Source organism: Oryzias latipes, chromosome 3, assembly GCF_002234675.1.
Source record: "Oryzias latipes chromosome 3, ASM223467v1".
Lineage (NCBI taxonomy): Eukaryota > Metazoa > Chordata > Actinopteri > Beloniformes > Adrianichthyidae > Oryzias > Oryzias latipes.
Window position 1 is genome coordinate 32,550,297 of NC_019861.2, and position 16,320 is coordinate 32,566,616.

At 38.2% G+C, this 16,320-nt stretch overlaps 1 protein-coding gene across 1 annotated transcript; it reads right to left on the reverse strand.

Annotated features, from left to right (window-relative positions):
* Positions 1–2,103: 2,103 nt before the first annotated feature.
* Positions 2,104–13,853, reverse strand: LOC101164044 (semaphorin-7A). The gene is made up of 14 exons (XM_011493980.3): positions 13,617–13,853; positions 12,513–12,646; positions 12,359–12,403; positions 12,179–12,274; positions 11,858–11,972; positions 11,637–11,744; positions 11,416–11,555; positions 11,132–11,310; positions 10,686–10,794; positions 10,409–10,604; positions 7,900–8,015; positions 7,675–7,820; positions 5,392–5,468; positions 2,104–4,149 (listed from the first exon to the last, which is right to left on the reverse strand). The coding sequence occupies exons 1-14, from the start codon at positions 13,720–13,722 to the stop codon at positions 3,824–3,826; spliced, it is 1,893 nt and encodes a 630-aa protein (XP_011492282.2). The 5' UTR covers positions 13,723–13,853; the 3' UTR covers positions 2,104–3,823.
* Positions 13,854–16,320: the final 2,467 nt, after the last annotated feature.

Consider the following 16,320-nt stretch of genomic DNA (forward strand, 5'->3'; position numbering starts at 1 on the left):
GGCCTCAGCATCCTATTGCAGAAATGTGTGGATTAGTGTACTGTATGTGATGTGTCATGCCTGTGTCATACAACAATACCTCGAGGCTGCATGGCGAGGGGGGCGGCGTCTCCTCTTGCATTTTTCAGGTTTCTGTGGTGGGTTGCTGCAGGCCGGGCCTCGTCACTCAGGAAGCTGGAAGTCTGCAGAAACTTTTAGATTTTTTTTTGTTGTTGAGTAAATTATGTTTAAAAACTAACCTGATCTGTGTAAAAGCAGGCGCATATGCAAGTGGTTATCGAATACCTCATTTATCAAGTTTATGTTGTTTGGCTTGTACAATGCTCCGTATATTAATTCAGCTGTGGGGTTTGTGCATATTTTTGTATTGTTATTATGGACATGATAATAATGATATTACTGATATTCTAGTTTTCTCTTTGATTAAAACAAACAAAAAAAAAAGGGGACAAAACACACGAATGCTTGTAAAAAACTGGTTTGTGCTGATTGTATTTAAGAGGAGCACTTTTCCAAAGTGGTTTTTCACACATTCAGTTTTGTTCTTCTTAGTTAATATAAAAGACATGGTTCTCAGGGCTTTAAACTTGTATGTCATGATAAAGTTTTACTTTATATCTCACTTCTGTTTGTGTCTATTTTTCAGCCGTTTCCTATTTGAGCTTCATATGTCAGATATGTCAAATTGAGGGTTTGAACAGATTCTCCACTAATGTTGATGCAAAATCAGCTGTTTTTTTTGTTTTAAAAAGTTTAAGTTTACAGGAAGATATGACGCTGTTCTAATGGGATTTCTTGTGGTGCTGCAGGAAACCTGCCATTACTTGAATGTTTGAGTGATTAAGCTGTGGACGATGTTCTTTTGCTTATTCTTGTTTTTACCTGCAGGACATCTCTCTGTCAGATTAACCCTTGTGCTATCTTAGATGACCCCACCCTTACTTTGACGTGTTCTCCCTACCATGACAAAGGTGGAAAGATTTCATGTCATCCATGGACACCAGTGAAGATCACAAATCATTGAAGAAAAAAGGTTCAGCGCACTGTCTAGTGGGTCTAGATGACCCAACTCCCAATGTTAAAGTGCCTAGGATAGCACAAGGGTTACTGCAGAACCATTTCAAAATAAAGCTGCGAGTGGCTTGGTGTGGCCTGAGGCATGTGACAAATTCCGCTTTTATTTTTAAATGGTGGCTTTTCTTTTGGTTTTACTTCCACAGCAACCATTTTATATTGTTGTTGTCTTGGGATGACGAACATGTCTATGTAATTTTTTAGAAGAATCCGCAAAACATGGATTCTGCTGAATTTCCTCGGCAACAGAGGTTTTTTTTTTGCTAACCACCCCCACATACCTAATATGTTCATATTGTGTGTTATCGTTTGGTTTCAGCCAACGATTCATGTATTATCATTCTTGGGTAAAAACAAAAAAATATCCGAGCAACAGGAGAACGCCACTTTTGCGAGCGCTACAAAGTCTACAAACTTTAAAACCAACATTTCTTCCCCAAGTAGATTCCCAGTGATGCTCGAGGAGTTGGATCGATTGAAATCCCTAGGGGGAAGTTTAAATGTTTTTTGGGGAAATTTCAAGATGGCCACAGTTTCCTGAGGTCAAAGGTCAACCAAACTTTGGCTATGGTTGTCACATTTTATGAAGATCACTCAAAATAAAAAATGTGTTTTCCCATATTGTGATCAAATGTAAAAAAAAAATTTTCAGACTTGCCCACAAAAAGGCCAAGTTGTAAGTTCTGTGGCCATCCCATAATAATTTCAAAACTTCCTTTGAATATCCCCAACACGTGTTGTTTTGGTTTTGTTATTCGATTTAACAAACTCTTTTGGGTGAATTATGTTTTTGTGTCGGCTCCTCCCGCTGTGATGTCATCTCTTTTTTTTATACAGTGTAGAATCAGCAGCACAGAAAAGAACGATGAAATTACAAAATAATCTATTTTTTCTGGCTGCACATTTTCCTTTACAAATGCTGCATCATTAAACTGATTCAATGATTCCAAACTGCTGCCATCAACACAGAAATCATTTATCCAACACTTTTGCCAGTTTTATGCCAACTTTAAATAAAACAACAACAAAAAGCTTTACACAAATTTAATGAAGTGATAAAAACTGTTCAAACTAAGCATTTGACATGGCTAAAGTTCCAGTAAAACACATGACATATGTACATTATTGCCAACAGCTGACCAAAAATATAGCTATTTCACATTAAAGCTCAGGAAACAATTTTCTTTGGTTAAGTTATTTACTTTGTTTTTCATTCTGATTCATGTACTTCAAAAGAAATCATAAGAAATCATTTACTTCATGGGAAACGTTGGTACAATCAGGATGTTCAAGCATTCAGTCACATGAAAAAAGACAAGTTAAAGTGCAACTTTATGACACCGCATGATGCAAAAATCATTCAAGAGCATAAAAACCTGAGCTGGATGTGGTAGTGAGGTAGTCTGTGACTTTCTTTTTCAAAAATTATCAGGTTATGCATCACATTAGTATATCAACAACACAAACATTTGCAAAGCACAAACAAATTGATTTCAAACTGCATCAACCAGAACTGCAGTTCACAGCGAAATGTCTGGCTGCTGCACTGCAGAGCGCCTCAGATTCCTGCTGAAATTGTGATGTTTGGGGCGAGAAACTATAAGAAAAAAGACCTTATTTTGACTGACAGGTGCCGGGCTGTAATGTGATGTAACTGAGAATAGAGCAGGTAAGAAGATTCATTTCTGCTTTAGATTTGCAGCAACAATGTGACAGCTTCAGAGTAAAAAACAAACATTTTTTCAGTAAATTCATGACAGTAATCTTGCTTTTAACTGACTGGGCTGTACTGTAATCTGTGACCACTAGAGGGCAGCAGCGTCAACAACATCCCGGTCAGAAAAGTCTCCAAATGGCAAAAAAATATATTATACAAAAATATTTTTCAAAGTATAAATCGCTCCAGATTATAAGTTGCCGGATTTGTTCAGAATCATCGCACTTTTCTCCGAGAAGTGCATAATACTGGCGTAACACTGCTTCATTGTACACCAAACACGATTCTCTTGATGTCCATCAAACTCGATCCTCAATGCTTGTCCAAAAATGTGTTCATAAGGTAGACGCCCCAGACGCGTGTGGGAGGAGCTACCGTCGTTTTTAGCCTGATCGCTACATGGAAGCATTGAAGGTTTATGTCATTGATGGACGGAAGACGCTAATGACGTAGAGAGATCAGGTTATTATTTTGAAGAGCTCCATAAAAGCATCGATAAACTCGTCTCTGTGTCTGGCTTCACTGTTAAAAAGGTGCCACCGCTTTCAGCGGCACTTCTGCATCTCTGGGACCCAGTTTGATGACTAACTGACTAATACGTCCAAGGAAAGATAAAAAAAAAAAAGTAACAAACAATGATGATGTCTCGATGCAAATGAGAAAATTATTAAGTTCAGGAAAATGATCAGATTGTCTTGCATGTTTGTTTTGGACGGAGCTTCTTCTTCTGCGCTGCTATCAGTAGCAAACTACCTACTGCTATCAGTAAGTAGTTAGTGGCAAAATAACTAATTTATGAGACAATATTTATGTTTTGCAAAATCACAAATAAGTTGCTCCTGAGTATAAGTTACATCTTTGGCCAAACTATGCAACTTAAATTCCGAATAATACGGTAAACAAAATAATTCCTCCTCTTTTATCCAGGCTTGGGACTGGCTAAGTGATCCACTCACTTTGGCAGAGTTACTTTGTTTTGTTTACATTTATATTTTTAAAATCTGACTTTTTTCCCCATAGTGCTGGAGATCATCACCAGCTGAAGCTCCCCATCAGTGCAGCAGCCACACAAACCCACACAAACCCGGTCGCCACTGTCCGGCCCGGCGCCGTGCTCCTCAGCTGGTACTGTACCACCACTTTACTGTAGCCCATCTCCTCTGACCTGCATTCATAATCTCCGTCATACTGGGAGCTCATGCTTTTGATCAGCAGCAGACACTGGTCTTCCTTTGGGCTGCAGGACTTCCTGGAGTTGGGGGTCACCCAGGTGTACTCAGCATGGAGGGAAGACACGGGACATTGCAGGAAATATCTGGACCCAGAGGGAAGAACGACCTTGCTGATGTCCTCTTTTTCTAAAGAAAAACAAAGAGGCATGAAGCATTAAGACAAATCTTTGCTATGGCTTTGTTTAATCAGGAACGGGTTGTGTTTTCTTTACCTAAGGGAAGGTGAGCTTCAAAATGAGGCCCAAAGAACAACAGTTAAAGGTTTAAACACTAAAGCCTGAAAGTCTGTTCAGAATATCAGGACAGACACAATGACACTCTGATAAAGTTTGACCATTTAACACAGTCTGGGGTAGAACAGATTCTAAACTGTTCAGATCGGTCTGGATAAAAGCTTTGAGGCCTCAGCAGCCGATTCTGACCAACACGACGAGCTGGACGATGACGCTCTGCAGAGTTTCTAAAACGGAATTTGTGGTCTATTCTTTCCTTGAATGATAAAAATACTCTTCTTAGAAAACAAAGTCATCTTCTCTTGAATGTTATCTTTATCTTGGATGACAGTGCTACTGAGCAAATGAAAGTGGGTAAATTTCTGATAAGTCTATGAACTTAAGTTAATTATTTTTAGGATTTGTGGAAGTAACGCTGCATTTGGGGGCGGATTCTGAACAAGAGGAAGTGTAAACAAAACTCAAATGGAAAATTCTCAGATGATATCATCTGATAACAGTTTTGTCCAGTAGCTCATTACGTTTGTATTTGGCTTGTCTTTCATCGACAACAGAACTTGTGGCTAAATTCCCTGATTTGAGTTTAACATAGAAAGAGACCGTCAGGAAGTTAAAGAACTGCTTCTTCTTTCAGAAATGTAGGCTACATTGCAGACTGATGAACTTTAGATCTAACTACAACCAACATGAAGTGGTGTGGATTGTGGAAAAGTCTTTGGCTTTGTCCCAATTCCCTCCCTTCTCCATAATACTGAAAAAGCATGGATGGTCTATTAGAAAAATACATTTTTTTTTCACAAAAATTGTTTAAACGCAATCCTTTGTGGTCTATATTCGCTAATCTAGTGAGCATTAATGCACCGTGTTTTTTTTGCAGAGACTTCTGGGAAATTTCTAGGGTACTGGATTTTGGAGTTGTAGTTTTCAACAGCTCTACAAAATGGAGAACACCCTATTTAGTGCACTATGTCCTATTTAGTGCACTATGTCCTATTTAGTGCACTATGTAACAGTCTAACAAGCCTGTTAGTCATTTCCACTTATTTTTATTCCTCTTCCCTTTTCTAGTTTTAAGGCTTTTCATAAATGATAGAGGCAGTATTATGGTCACTGAGGCTTCTAGAAATGTCCGTACCTGATGCGAGGCGAGCAGACCTCGATCTCCGCGAGCATCCTTTGTAGTTTCCTGAGATCATTTTCTGTTGAGGGTCTCTGCGAGAACAAAGACAACTCAGTCATCTCCATAAACCAACAGATTCATTACAACAAATACAATGAATTTGCAGTAAGATAAATGTGAAGTATAACTGCATCATATTCAATCATCGGAATGTTGGACAAGTTTGTGCGTTCAGACATTCAGAATATTCATTTCAACAGAACTGTCTGCAGGGAAGGACTGCCTCAATACAGAAATAAGCCCCCTGAGCGGCCCCTTATTTTGCCCACTCACACAGGGTGTGTGAGGCTTTGGGGGGGGTTGTGCTGCACGTAGATTAGCGGTTTTTGCACTCACACATTTATGAGGTCATATCCTGTTTGGGGTTAGGAGGCAACGCTGTTGCTAAATAGAGCATTGGCCAAGTGTTGAAGTGTTAAGTCAGTGGTTAGGGTTGAACCGTGACGTTCCAGAATATTCCACAATGTGTCAGAAGAAACGGATTGTTCTCTTTTTGGAAAAACTTTGAGGTTCTTTTATTTCATTTTAACATCAAGGAAACAATTGTTCAAACCTGAAAACACTGAACTGTTCAAAAATTCCCGACACTAAGACGGGGAGTTTATGTTAATTGCTGAGGGGCGTTTGAAGCCCCTTGGTCTTTCCAGTTCCATGAGTAACTCTGCTCTCATCTGAGTTACTTCATAACGTTTTATGTTTTTATTGAATCAAGCAGGAAATGATGAAAATGATGAACAACGCAACAATGTTCCTAAAAGAGGGTGGGAAGGATTTCTAAAGCTGTATTACCCTCAATTATGCAAGAAGTCATCCAAAAAAAATCAACTTTCTTAGTCACAGAGTGAGGATTTAGTGTTTGAGTCAGTCAGAACATCCTGTTTACTTTTCACCCGACACATATTTACACATACATACTTCTCTGGAAATACTTTAGTGATTAAAAAAAAGGAAACTGTGAAAGGGTGAAACTCTTATGACTTGCTTAACGCTAAACCAAATGAAGTTAAAGGACGAATTAGTGTAACCAATGAACCTATGAAGCATGTTTTGGGACGGTGGGAGGAAGCAAGAGTCCCCGGAGGAAACCCATGCATGCACGAGGAGAACATGCAAACTCCACACAGTAAAGTCCCCCATCGGTGGTCTGTTTCAGGTCCCCCAGCTGGGACTTGAACCGGGGCCTTCTTGCTGTGAGGCAAGAGTGCCAATCACCGTTTCAATCAATTTGTCTTTGAATGTGGACTAAAGTTTTACTTTCTACGATCCATAATCAAACACAGACACTCACCTGAGCACAGGTGCCAGCTCACATTTGCACAATTGAAAGTTGAATGGACTCGTATTAAATTGAGTGGATTAAAAGAACTGAAAAAAATTGTGAATCGAATCGATCCGGACTCTGGAGAATCGAATCGATTCTGGAAATGACTGGTGATACCCCGTCATGCTCATTTAATACATAAATAGTGATCATTGCAGTTTTGCCAACTATGTCAATTTCGACATACGCCTCAAAAACCACCTCTTCCAAGCCCAAAAAACATTTTCTTGATAGATATGAGTTTTTTGAAACTGCTGTGTTTCCATTAGGTGAATTTATCATCCAAAATCCAATTTACAAAATGTAATAGTCAAAGGAAACGCAGCTACTGACAGCTTATCTTTGACAGCTTTAGTTTGCACTTGATTCAGAGCAGTTATATCAGTTTATCTAGCTGTAGCAGTTGTTGCTCTTCAAACATTTCATAACTAAAGTTCAGGTGCTGTGTAACCTTTACAGATTGTGGTTATGTTCAAATTCTTCCTTCCTCTCTAACTACTAAAAAACTATATACTGTCAGACTATCTGTTGCCCTGGATTTTAGAAGCAATTCAGACACCGTGGTCACTACTTTTTTTTTAAACGACAAATAAGATATCATAGATTTCCTGAAGTAAAGACCTAATCAGAACAAACATTTAACGAAAACTGTTCATGAATCCACTTTTGTGATGAAAATGAATAAATGAAAAAACGTTTTTTTCACTTGAAAAATCGTTCCAATGCAATGCATTGTGGTCTATATCTGCTAATCTAGTGAGCACCGCACTGCAAAATATTGAACACACTATATAGTGCAGTGTGTAGTGAATAGGGAAGGAATTCGGACATGACCTTAGACTTTTCTTCATATGTAGTGATGCAGTATGTAGTGAGTAGTGAAGGAAGTGAGAGAGCAGCAGCGGCGCATTAGCTACCGTGTCTCTGCAGTGCAGCGGTTGTTGTTCCAGCCGCAGTAAGGATCTCTGGACAGGACGCAGTCCTCACAGCTGTTTCCATAATGCTCACAGTTCACCACATCCACCTCAACCACTTCTTTGCTTGAGCTCACGTACAGCTTCTTCTGCAAGAAAACACGCTTTCCAGCTCACCTGTTTGGTGGAGGAGAAGATGCTGATGTGGGGAAGGGATGAATTACTCACCGAGGGGGGGTGGAGGAAGAAGCCGCCAATGTGGGTGTGATTGTCAAAGGGTCGGTACTCAGAAATGAGAAAGGTGTCGTTTTCAGTCTGCAGCACCTTGTGAATCCCACCATTAGCTGTGGAAAAACACAATTGAGGGGGAAGATAAAGATACAAACCCGTCTGACATCCTACACAACAGACTCACAAATGATTAACTCATTCCAATAAGGTGCATTTGTGTGCCTCCCCTTTATCTCATCATTTACATAATTGAAACGAACATACTTTGGATAAAAAAATAAAAAGTACCATGACTGTAGAGAAAGCAGATGGAGTTTTACAAGTTATGGTTTCATCACAAAGATCAAGACGGTTTTCTGTACGACTGATGTCATTCACTCTCAAAAGTAAAAAAAGGAAATGAAAAAACAACTAAAAGAACAAGCACAAAAACGGATGGAAATATATGTTGGCCACATGTAATGGGCGTGGTCAAAAACGCACATTGCTGCATCGCCCAGAGGTTGTGTTTTTTTAACCCTAACCTCAACCTAATGATGTGCAAATGATCACTTCCTTTCTTTAGCAGTTTTAGGAACCTGTGACCAAAGAGAAGTTCAAGTGTTTCTGGGTTCCTTCGTCGCTTTTATGGCCATAAATGGACAAACTTTGGTGTCTTGAAACTAAACCAAACTTGCAGTTCAACATCACTTATTTCAATTATAGAGCATCGAGTGCATGAGGAAATTCTGGAACGATGTAAAAACGTTTTTAAAGAAAAAATAATGGATGTGGATTATTTGAGCATGTGACTGGTAAATGATCATGTTTACACAGTATTGTGATGTTTGCGAGGGTTTGATCATAAGACTGTTTTTGTGGCCTGAAGACAAGCCTAACCCAACTATCGTGACAAGCAGAAGATTGTATATCACTAAGGCCTTATTTCAGGATGTTTAACTGTTAATATAAAAGAGTTTTATGGGAACCTTGTACTGATGGTTCCTCATGGAATAGGAAAAAGAATCAAGAATCACAAGGTTTTTCATGTGCTTTGCATAAATGTATAACTTAATCTTTTCAAAGTTCATTCTTTTACAGCTCTGTGTATGAAGGTTCCTGTAGTTAAAGCAAATTCTAACAGCCTTAAATAAACCGTCATGCAGTAGCGACTCTGCAGTTTTTTCTCTAACAAGTAAACAAGCATCTGCTAAGGTCACCGTGTCTGCAGATTATGCTGAATAAAGCAATGTGCCCTGGAAAAATATGGAATTTCATCTAATTGGTCTAAATAAACATTTACCATTGTCAGAATATCAGCTCTGTGTTCATCCAAACACAAACAGGTTTCAAAGAGAGTAGTTTGGAGGATGAAAGATCATAAAATACTTCTTCTTTGGCTTTATTTGATTTCTATTCAAGACACTTTGATAAGAATAACTGTACCAGGTTTTTGCCACAACCAATCGCTCTCAATTTGGAAGAAGTTCGACGCCCTAAACTGTCTCAGCCAATCTACTTGGCCGTGGACCTCGGCTCGTCTTGTCCCCCATTTCAATCTGGATGAAGCCCATCTGCTGGGCGGTCTGAGGGCAGGGATGCCCAGTTTAGCAATTACCAATGATATTTTATAACTGTTTTCATGTTTTTATACAATTACTGATATGAAGCCTACTTAGACGACTATTGTTGTAATATTGAACTATATGAATAAATTCGAACTGAATTCTTGGGGTTTTTTATCATACATATCATCAATCTCACCAATCAGATGTGGTTAACGTCCTCACTTCCTTAGTGCTGACATCGTGCATAAAGTCTCTCAGTTACGACAAAATAACAACTACAGATTGTGTTTAGCGTTGTAGTTTCCTGCAGGAATCCATGTCAGATCGAGTAAAAAGTGCATAAAATAATTAGGCTGTATGACACTGACTGGTCAGCATCAACCCTACCATTTTTCACTACATCTCCCATGAATCATTGGGCTCATGTTACAGCATCTCTTGCTGTTAACTCATGAAGCACAACTACAAACAGAAAATGTGTTCCCGTACAATATAGCGATAGGCATCATATCGTGGGACGTGTATCGGGATACGTATCGTATCACCAGACTCTTGCCGATACACACCCCTACTAAGTAGTGAGTCCTGAGGGAACTCGGACACAACCATTGAGCATTAGCATGAGATATCACAGCTAAAATCCTGAACTTGTTTCATGATCTCGGTTTATAAATAAACCGATTTGGCTTTTCAATTCACACGTTCATAGTTCAGTTTATGTTTTACCAGGTGGTGACATCACAGCAGGAAAAAAGGTCACAAAAAATGAAGGGGCCAGCTCAACAAACCAGTTAAAACTCCACTAACAAAACCAAAACACACGGCGGGGATATCCAGAGGAAGCTTTGAAATTATTATGGGATGGTCACAAGACCTGCAACGAGGCGGCCATGATTTGGCAAATTTGCACAATATGGGAAAGAAAAACCTTTAAGCTACTAGTTCAAAGTTCTACTCACCTAAAGACAGGAAAATAACCGTGTAGGGACTGTTGCCACTGTGCTGGGAAGCGTCCACATAGATCCCAGTGTAATGGTGACGATACACCAGAAGTGGGAGAGAGTTTTTCACAGGCTTCACCCATTGCTCCATCTCTGACAACTCCTTTATGTTATTTAGGATTTCTCCATCCAGCTTAGAACTGTCAAGAACACACTAAACATACAAGAAAAAGGGTTTTATTCACAAAGCATCATCTGACGGATGTAAAGTTTTGAAGTCGTTGTACTTTCATACCTCCCGAGGCCTGTTCAGTTTGCTTTCTGATTTGGGTTCTTTAAAACTGGACTTCATGAAGACTTCATGAATGTCTGCTACTGTGTACATGCACACGGCACTCACACCCCTGCAGAAAAGAAAACACAGAATGCCGACATCAGCAGCGACTTCTATTTTAGTCATGCTGACTGTTGAGACCCAAACAAGACAAGAATCACTTCAGACTGCAGAAAAACCCAGCAGTAAGCAAAAGAAGAGCAGAGATCAGGGAACTTGAACTGATGCAGGTTTCTGCAGAATCAGCTGATGAAGAAAACAGATTTGACTTCAAATTTGACTTGTTTTAGGAACTTTAAACTTTGACAGAAATGGTAACACGAGTTTGGATCTGTTGATTTTCAAATCTACTGTTTTTTTATTTTGTGTAATTTCATCCAGGTTTGTCACTGACTGTGGAGTCTTACCATTCATTCCTGAAGAGAGCATAAACTTTGCTTTCCTCCCATCTGTCTGCATCCACAGTGGCCACATGCACCAGTTCAGAGAAATGAAGTTTTTTCTCTGGATCTCCACAGAAGAGCCGAGCATTCATCTGGGAGGTCCACTTATTCTGCAGGAGGTTCTTCTGGCCACCGATGTCTGCCTTAAAACACCAAAGATCAAACCCTGGGTTAGGATCAGTGGTCATAACTACAGTTTTGTCTTTTCTTCTAAAATCTGTATTTTTTTCTATTTTTTCAGGCTTTACCAGGCAAATCTGGCTCACAAAGGGGATCCACTCATCACTGTAAAGGTCTGCGTCTTGGTTTCTCTGCTTGTAGAAGGCGTACATTCTGTTCTGAAGGGAGTCTTCTCTGCTGCTGAGCATCAGACCCACGAAATGCTGCTCTAAAAACACACAAACCAACAAAAAACACTTCACTAAGAAGGTAAAATAAGGTCTTTAGGGTATCTTTTTTTAGGAAATACCTTTATTGTGACTCTGGGGTGCAAGCCTTTGACTCCCAAAGCGGTGAATGCCGACGTTCTCCCCATTCCCAGAGGAGGTCATGTAAAGACTGGTGTGATTTCCAGACTCTGGAAGAAAAAGTTCCTGTTAGATGCAGACAGGAGCAACTGGTGCAGCCACAAGATCAAAGATTTTGGAAAGCAAATTTGATACAAAACAAGACATTAAAAAACAAACTCGCCAACAAAGAGCGAATGTTCCCCTTCCTTTGTGATGAATCTCTTGATGCATTGTGTAATGTGTTGGAGTCTCTCAGAAGGATAACATCGGGCTTCTGCAGGATTAGCTGTTAAATCCTGGAAGACGGTGACATCATGTGTTTAGGGGGAAAAAAACAAAACAACATAATTTCCAGTCTTATGATGTTATGTTTTTAAAAAGAGGATCAATAATCAAATAACAGGAAACAGGCTTTGCTTTTGGTTCTCCAACAAAAACTTTCTGTTTTGCTCATAAAGTCAGGAGGAATTAGGCGGAACAGTTCCTCAAACCGAATGCTTACCATCTCACAGCACTTGGTTTCCACACGGCTGCTTCCACACAGAAATGTCGACCCTCTTCCGTTCCTCTGAACCACACTGATGTTGTATTCACATCCCTGAATAACAACAGGAACATTTCTCATTTTTCTGAACATTAACAAAAGTGTTTTTTTTCCTCCAAATCATCCTGAATGGCTCACTTTATCTTTGCATTCCTCCCACACCACCTTCTGTTCTGGAGGAGTCTGTAAAGAAACATCAAACAGCTGTTTTCAGTGCAGCTTTAAGCTTTGCTGCAAACACGTCACACTGTTCAAAATCCTCCTCTGCTGCAGCTGTAGAAGCATCCATCACCTTCTCAGAGCTCTGGAAGTTGAAAAAGGTCAGGTGTTTTTGTCCCACAGACGTAATGATGCCTGGTTGTGTGTCTGCGATGATCTTCACTGGTTTTTTATGTCCTTGCAAAGGAAACCTTTTAAAAACAGACCCTGGAATCAAAATAAAATGTTAGTCAGTTGGAGGCCAGGAACCAAAAAAAAGGAACTTTGCTAATCAGATTCTACATTAAGCATCAAGATTCTGAAAGCTGGATTCAGTCGACAAATATTCTACAGCAATTTGAATAAAACTGGATTCCTAGTTTGCGAAAACTTAACAAAAGGTAAATTTCTGTCTATTTTATTATTTTTATGTGGATCCTTTGGAAAAAACAACAAGAGGACTGATGCAACATTCAGGGTTATAATGTAAAGAACGTTTGTTTATATAAATTCAATGTAAATGTAATCCAATCGTTCATCCTACTGTCAGGTCCCTGTTGGGGCTGTGGGGATGCTGTTGCCTAGCAACTGAAATAGGTCAGTTTCTGACTGTCCCGCCAATTTAAAATGCACAAAAATAATTTATGCTCCGTAATTCTGAACTATAAAAGTAACAGTGAAGACTTTAGAAAAAAGTGAAGCAGATGACGACTGCAGAAGCGAAACACAGACAGAAAATTACAATCTAAAATATCAAAAACTAACAAAGCTTAAAAAAGGAAAGATACATTGATTTAGTTACCTGTCTGGAGGCTAACACATAAAAAAATATGAAATTAAAAAAAATAAAAACACAAAAAGATGACTTTAGAAGTTATTGTCAAAAGTTCTTCATTTCCAATATTAAACTACCCTGACCGGAGTCCTGATCTTTTAATTTTTTTTTTTTTTTAGTTTAGGATCCACATCGTTTATTTATTTATTTTTAACCAAAAAACAAAACAAAATTAAAAACACTAAATGTACTTTTGATAAGTTTTCACAAAACTGGAGGTCGAGCTTCTTTTTGTACTAATATATTTGAAAGATCGAATAAAAACATGAGACAAGTTTAAAGGAAACTCTTGTGATAAAATTATATGATATAGTAATATTAAACAAAACCTGTAATTATTAATCAAAAATAATAATTTCCTACCATTTTCCGTTCCTTTAAACACCATCCTGGGTAAAGACTTGGAGTCAGTCTCAGATAAACTGATGGCGCAGAAAAATGAGAAATATAGACAGAATAAACGCAGCATTTTTTACGAGTAACGTCTCAGCTGTTTGAATGAAATGACTTATGATCTGTTCTACCGTTAGTGTTATCAGATCAGACGTGGGCGGGGCTAATGCCCTGGAGTTTTGCTCCCCCCCTCCCCTTATTTAAACCACTGACTTGTTTACAGTCAAGGGGCAACGGAGCCACCGCAGGGCAAGGAGGAAGCTGTTGTTTTTTAAAAAGTAAACGTTATTGGACTTTGATCTAACCATCGTTGGTAACGAGCTCACTTCAGTCCAGATTGTCGAGTTTCTGCAGAAACGTGGACGCAGACAGACTCATAATAACCAGACTCCGTTCTAAAGGAGTTGTGTGCTTTTAGAATAAATGATTAAATGAAGGTTTGCTTTGATCTCTCTATAGATGTTAGAAGATCATGAAGTATCCAATCTACGGTTAGCGCCCTCTGCTGGAGGAACAGGCATATTACACTTTCGTACAAATTCTGCACCTGTTTCATACTTGATCGATAATGTTTCGTTATGAAACCAGTTTTCTATTAGAATTGGTTTGTGTTCATACAAAATGTTTGACGCCCCCTGTAGGCTTGGATGAGGGTCCTGCGCTTGATTCCGGCCTTCCTCAGCAGCTTGATGAAGTACAGCCTCTGCTGGCCTTTGAAGTCAATGGTCTGACTTTAGATGTTAATGTATCTTATTAACACTATCAGGTATTTGCAGGACAATCTATAATGCTAATAAATATTTTACTACCATCTTAGACATGAATAATGTTTATTAATTCGTTAAGTTAGCTAATGAATCTTATAAAGCTTATAAATTAATGACATATCAATATCATTCAAACATTGAAAACTTGTTTGGTTGGATATTAAGTTCTTTCAACTTCTTTATTGGCTCTTTTATTTCCATTGCAATTTAATTCCAACTTTAGCAAATTATTCATTTAATTCATTTGCAATAAGCATTGGATTTCTAATATGAATATCATCTTTTTTTAAATAACTTGGATACTCTTGTTTCTTATTGTTTTTTTTTTTTTTTGGTTAATTTGTTTATTATTTTCCAAGTCTTCTGTATGTGTAATTTTTGTTGCTCAATTAACTTATGATAATACTGTTTTTTAGAATTTCTTATTATGTTCACCAATTTATTTTTATAATTTTTATATTTATTTTCTGCTTCTTTACTTTTTACTTTTACAAACTGTCTGTATGGTGCATTTTTCTTTTTACAAGCCTTTTCAATACCTTTGGTTATCCAAGGCTTTTCATTTTTTTTTTCTTTGACTAATTTTAATCATTGGACAGTTTAAATTATAAAGCTCTATGTATTGTTGCAGAAAGGCATCATAAGCTTCATTCACATCCGTAGAAACATAGATTTCATTCCACGTTTGATTACATAGAGACCTCCTAAATGAATCAATGTTATCAGGATTGCAACATCTTGTACATTTTTCCTGGATCTGTGCATAGATTTTCTTTGAAGACACATGTTTCAACACAGCAAACACAGGCAAGTGATCAGTAATATCACAAAACAGAAGGCCTCCCAAAATGTCTTTATCAGTTCTATTTGTGAATATGTTATCTAGCAACGTTGCTGATTCTGTGGTTATATGCGTTAATTATTGGGCATAAACAGTTATTGTACATTGAGTTGATAAACTCCCTTGTTTGATTTAAACCAGTTGAATTGATTAAATCAATATTAAAGTCACTGCATACTAATTTTATTTTATTTGTGCCCATAGTACCGGTATTTAAAACGTCAGACATGTTTTCACTGATGTTGGCCATATTTGTTCCCGGTGGTCTATACACACAATTAATCAATATCTTTTTTGAATGTTCCTCTTCTATTTCTACTCTGATACATTCCAGAACATTATCAATAGTGTAAGATAATTCTTCAACAAGTATGCTATTTATTTTTTGTTCAATGTATAACTCCTCCACCTTTTCTTCTATTTCTCTTGGTAGTATAAAGCTCGTACCCCTCAAGGTTTACTTCCACCATCTTGTTATCATCAAGCCAAGTTTCTGATACCCTTCCATTGACGTGTTCTCCCTCCCATGACAAAGGTGGATAAAGGTGGAAAGATTTCATGTAATCCATGGACACCAGTGAAGATCACAAATCATTGAAGAAAAAAGGTTCAGAGCACTGTCTAGTGGGGTCTAGATGACCCAACTCCCAATGTTAAAGTGCCTAGGATAGCACAGGGTTAAAGGTAATATTCCAAGAGTGAAAAATCAAGGAAGCTGAGACTACTATTTTTAATGAATTCATGAGAAAGAACCCTTATCTTGAACTAATTTCTCTTTCTCCATGTCAAGCATTTTATCAATCTTTGATTTGTGATCTTCACTGGTGTCCATGGATTACATGAAATCTTTCCACCTTTATCCACCTTTGTCATGGTAGGGAGAACACGTCAATGTAAGGGTGGGGTCATCTAAGATAGCACAAGGGTTAAGTTTAATTGACTAGAACGTTTTTAGGAACCCCTTAATTTAGAAAACCCCACATCCAAATGTTTTATCTAAAGTTGATGATATTTAATTATTTTTTTCTTGCCTCAAAAATCCCACTCAGATTGTCTGTGTTCCATC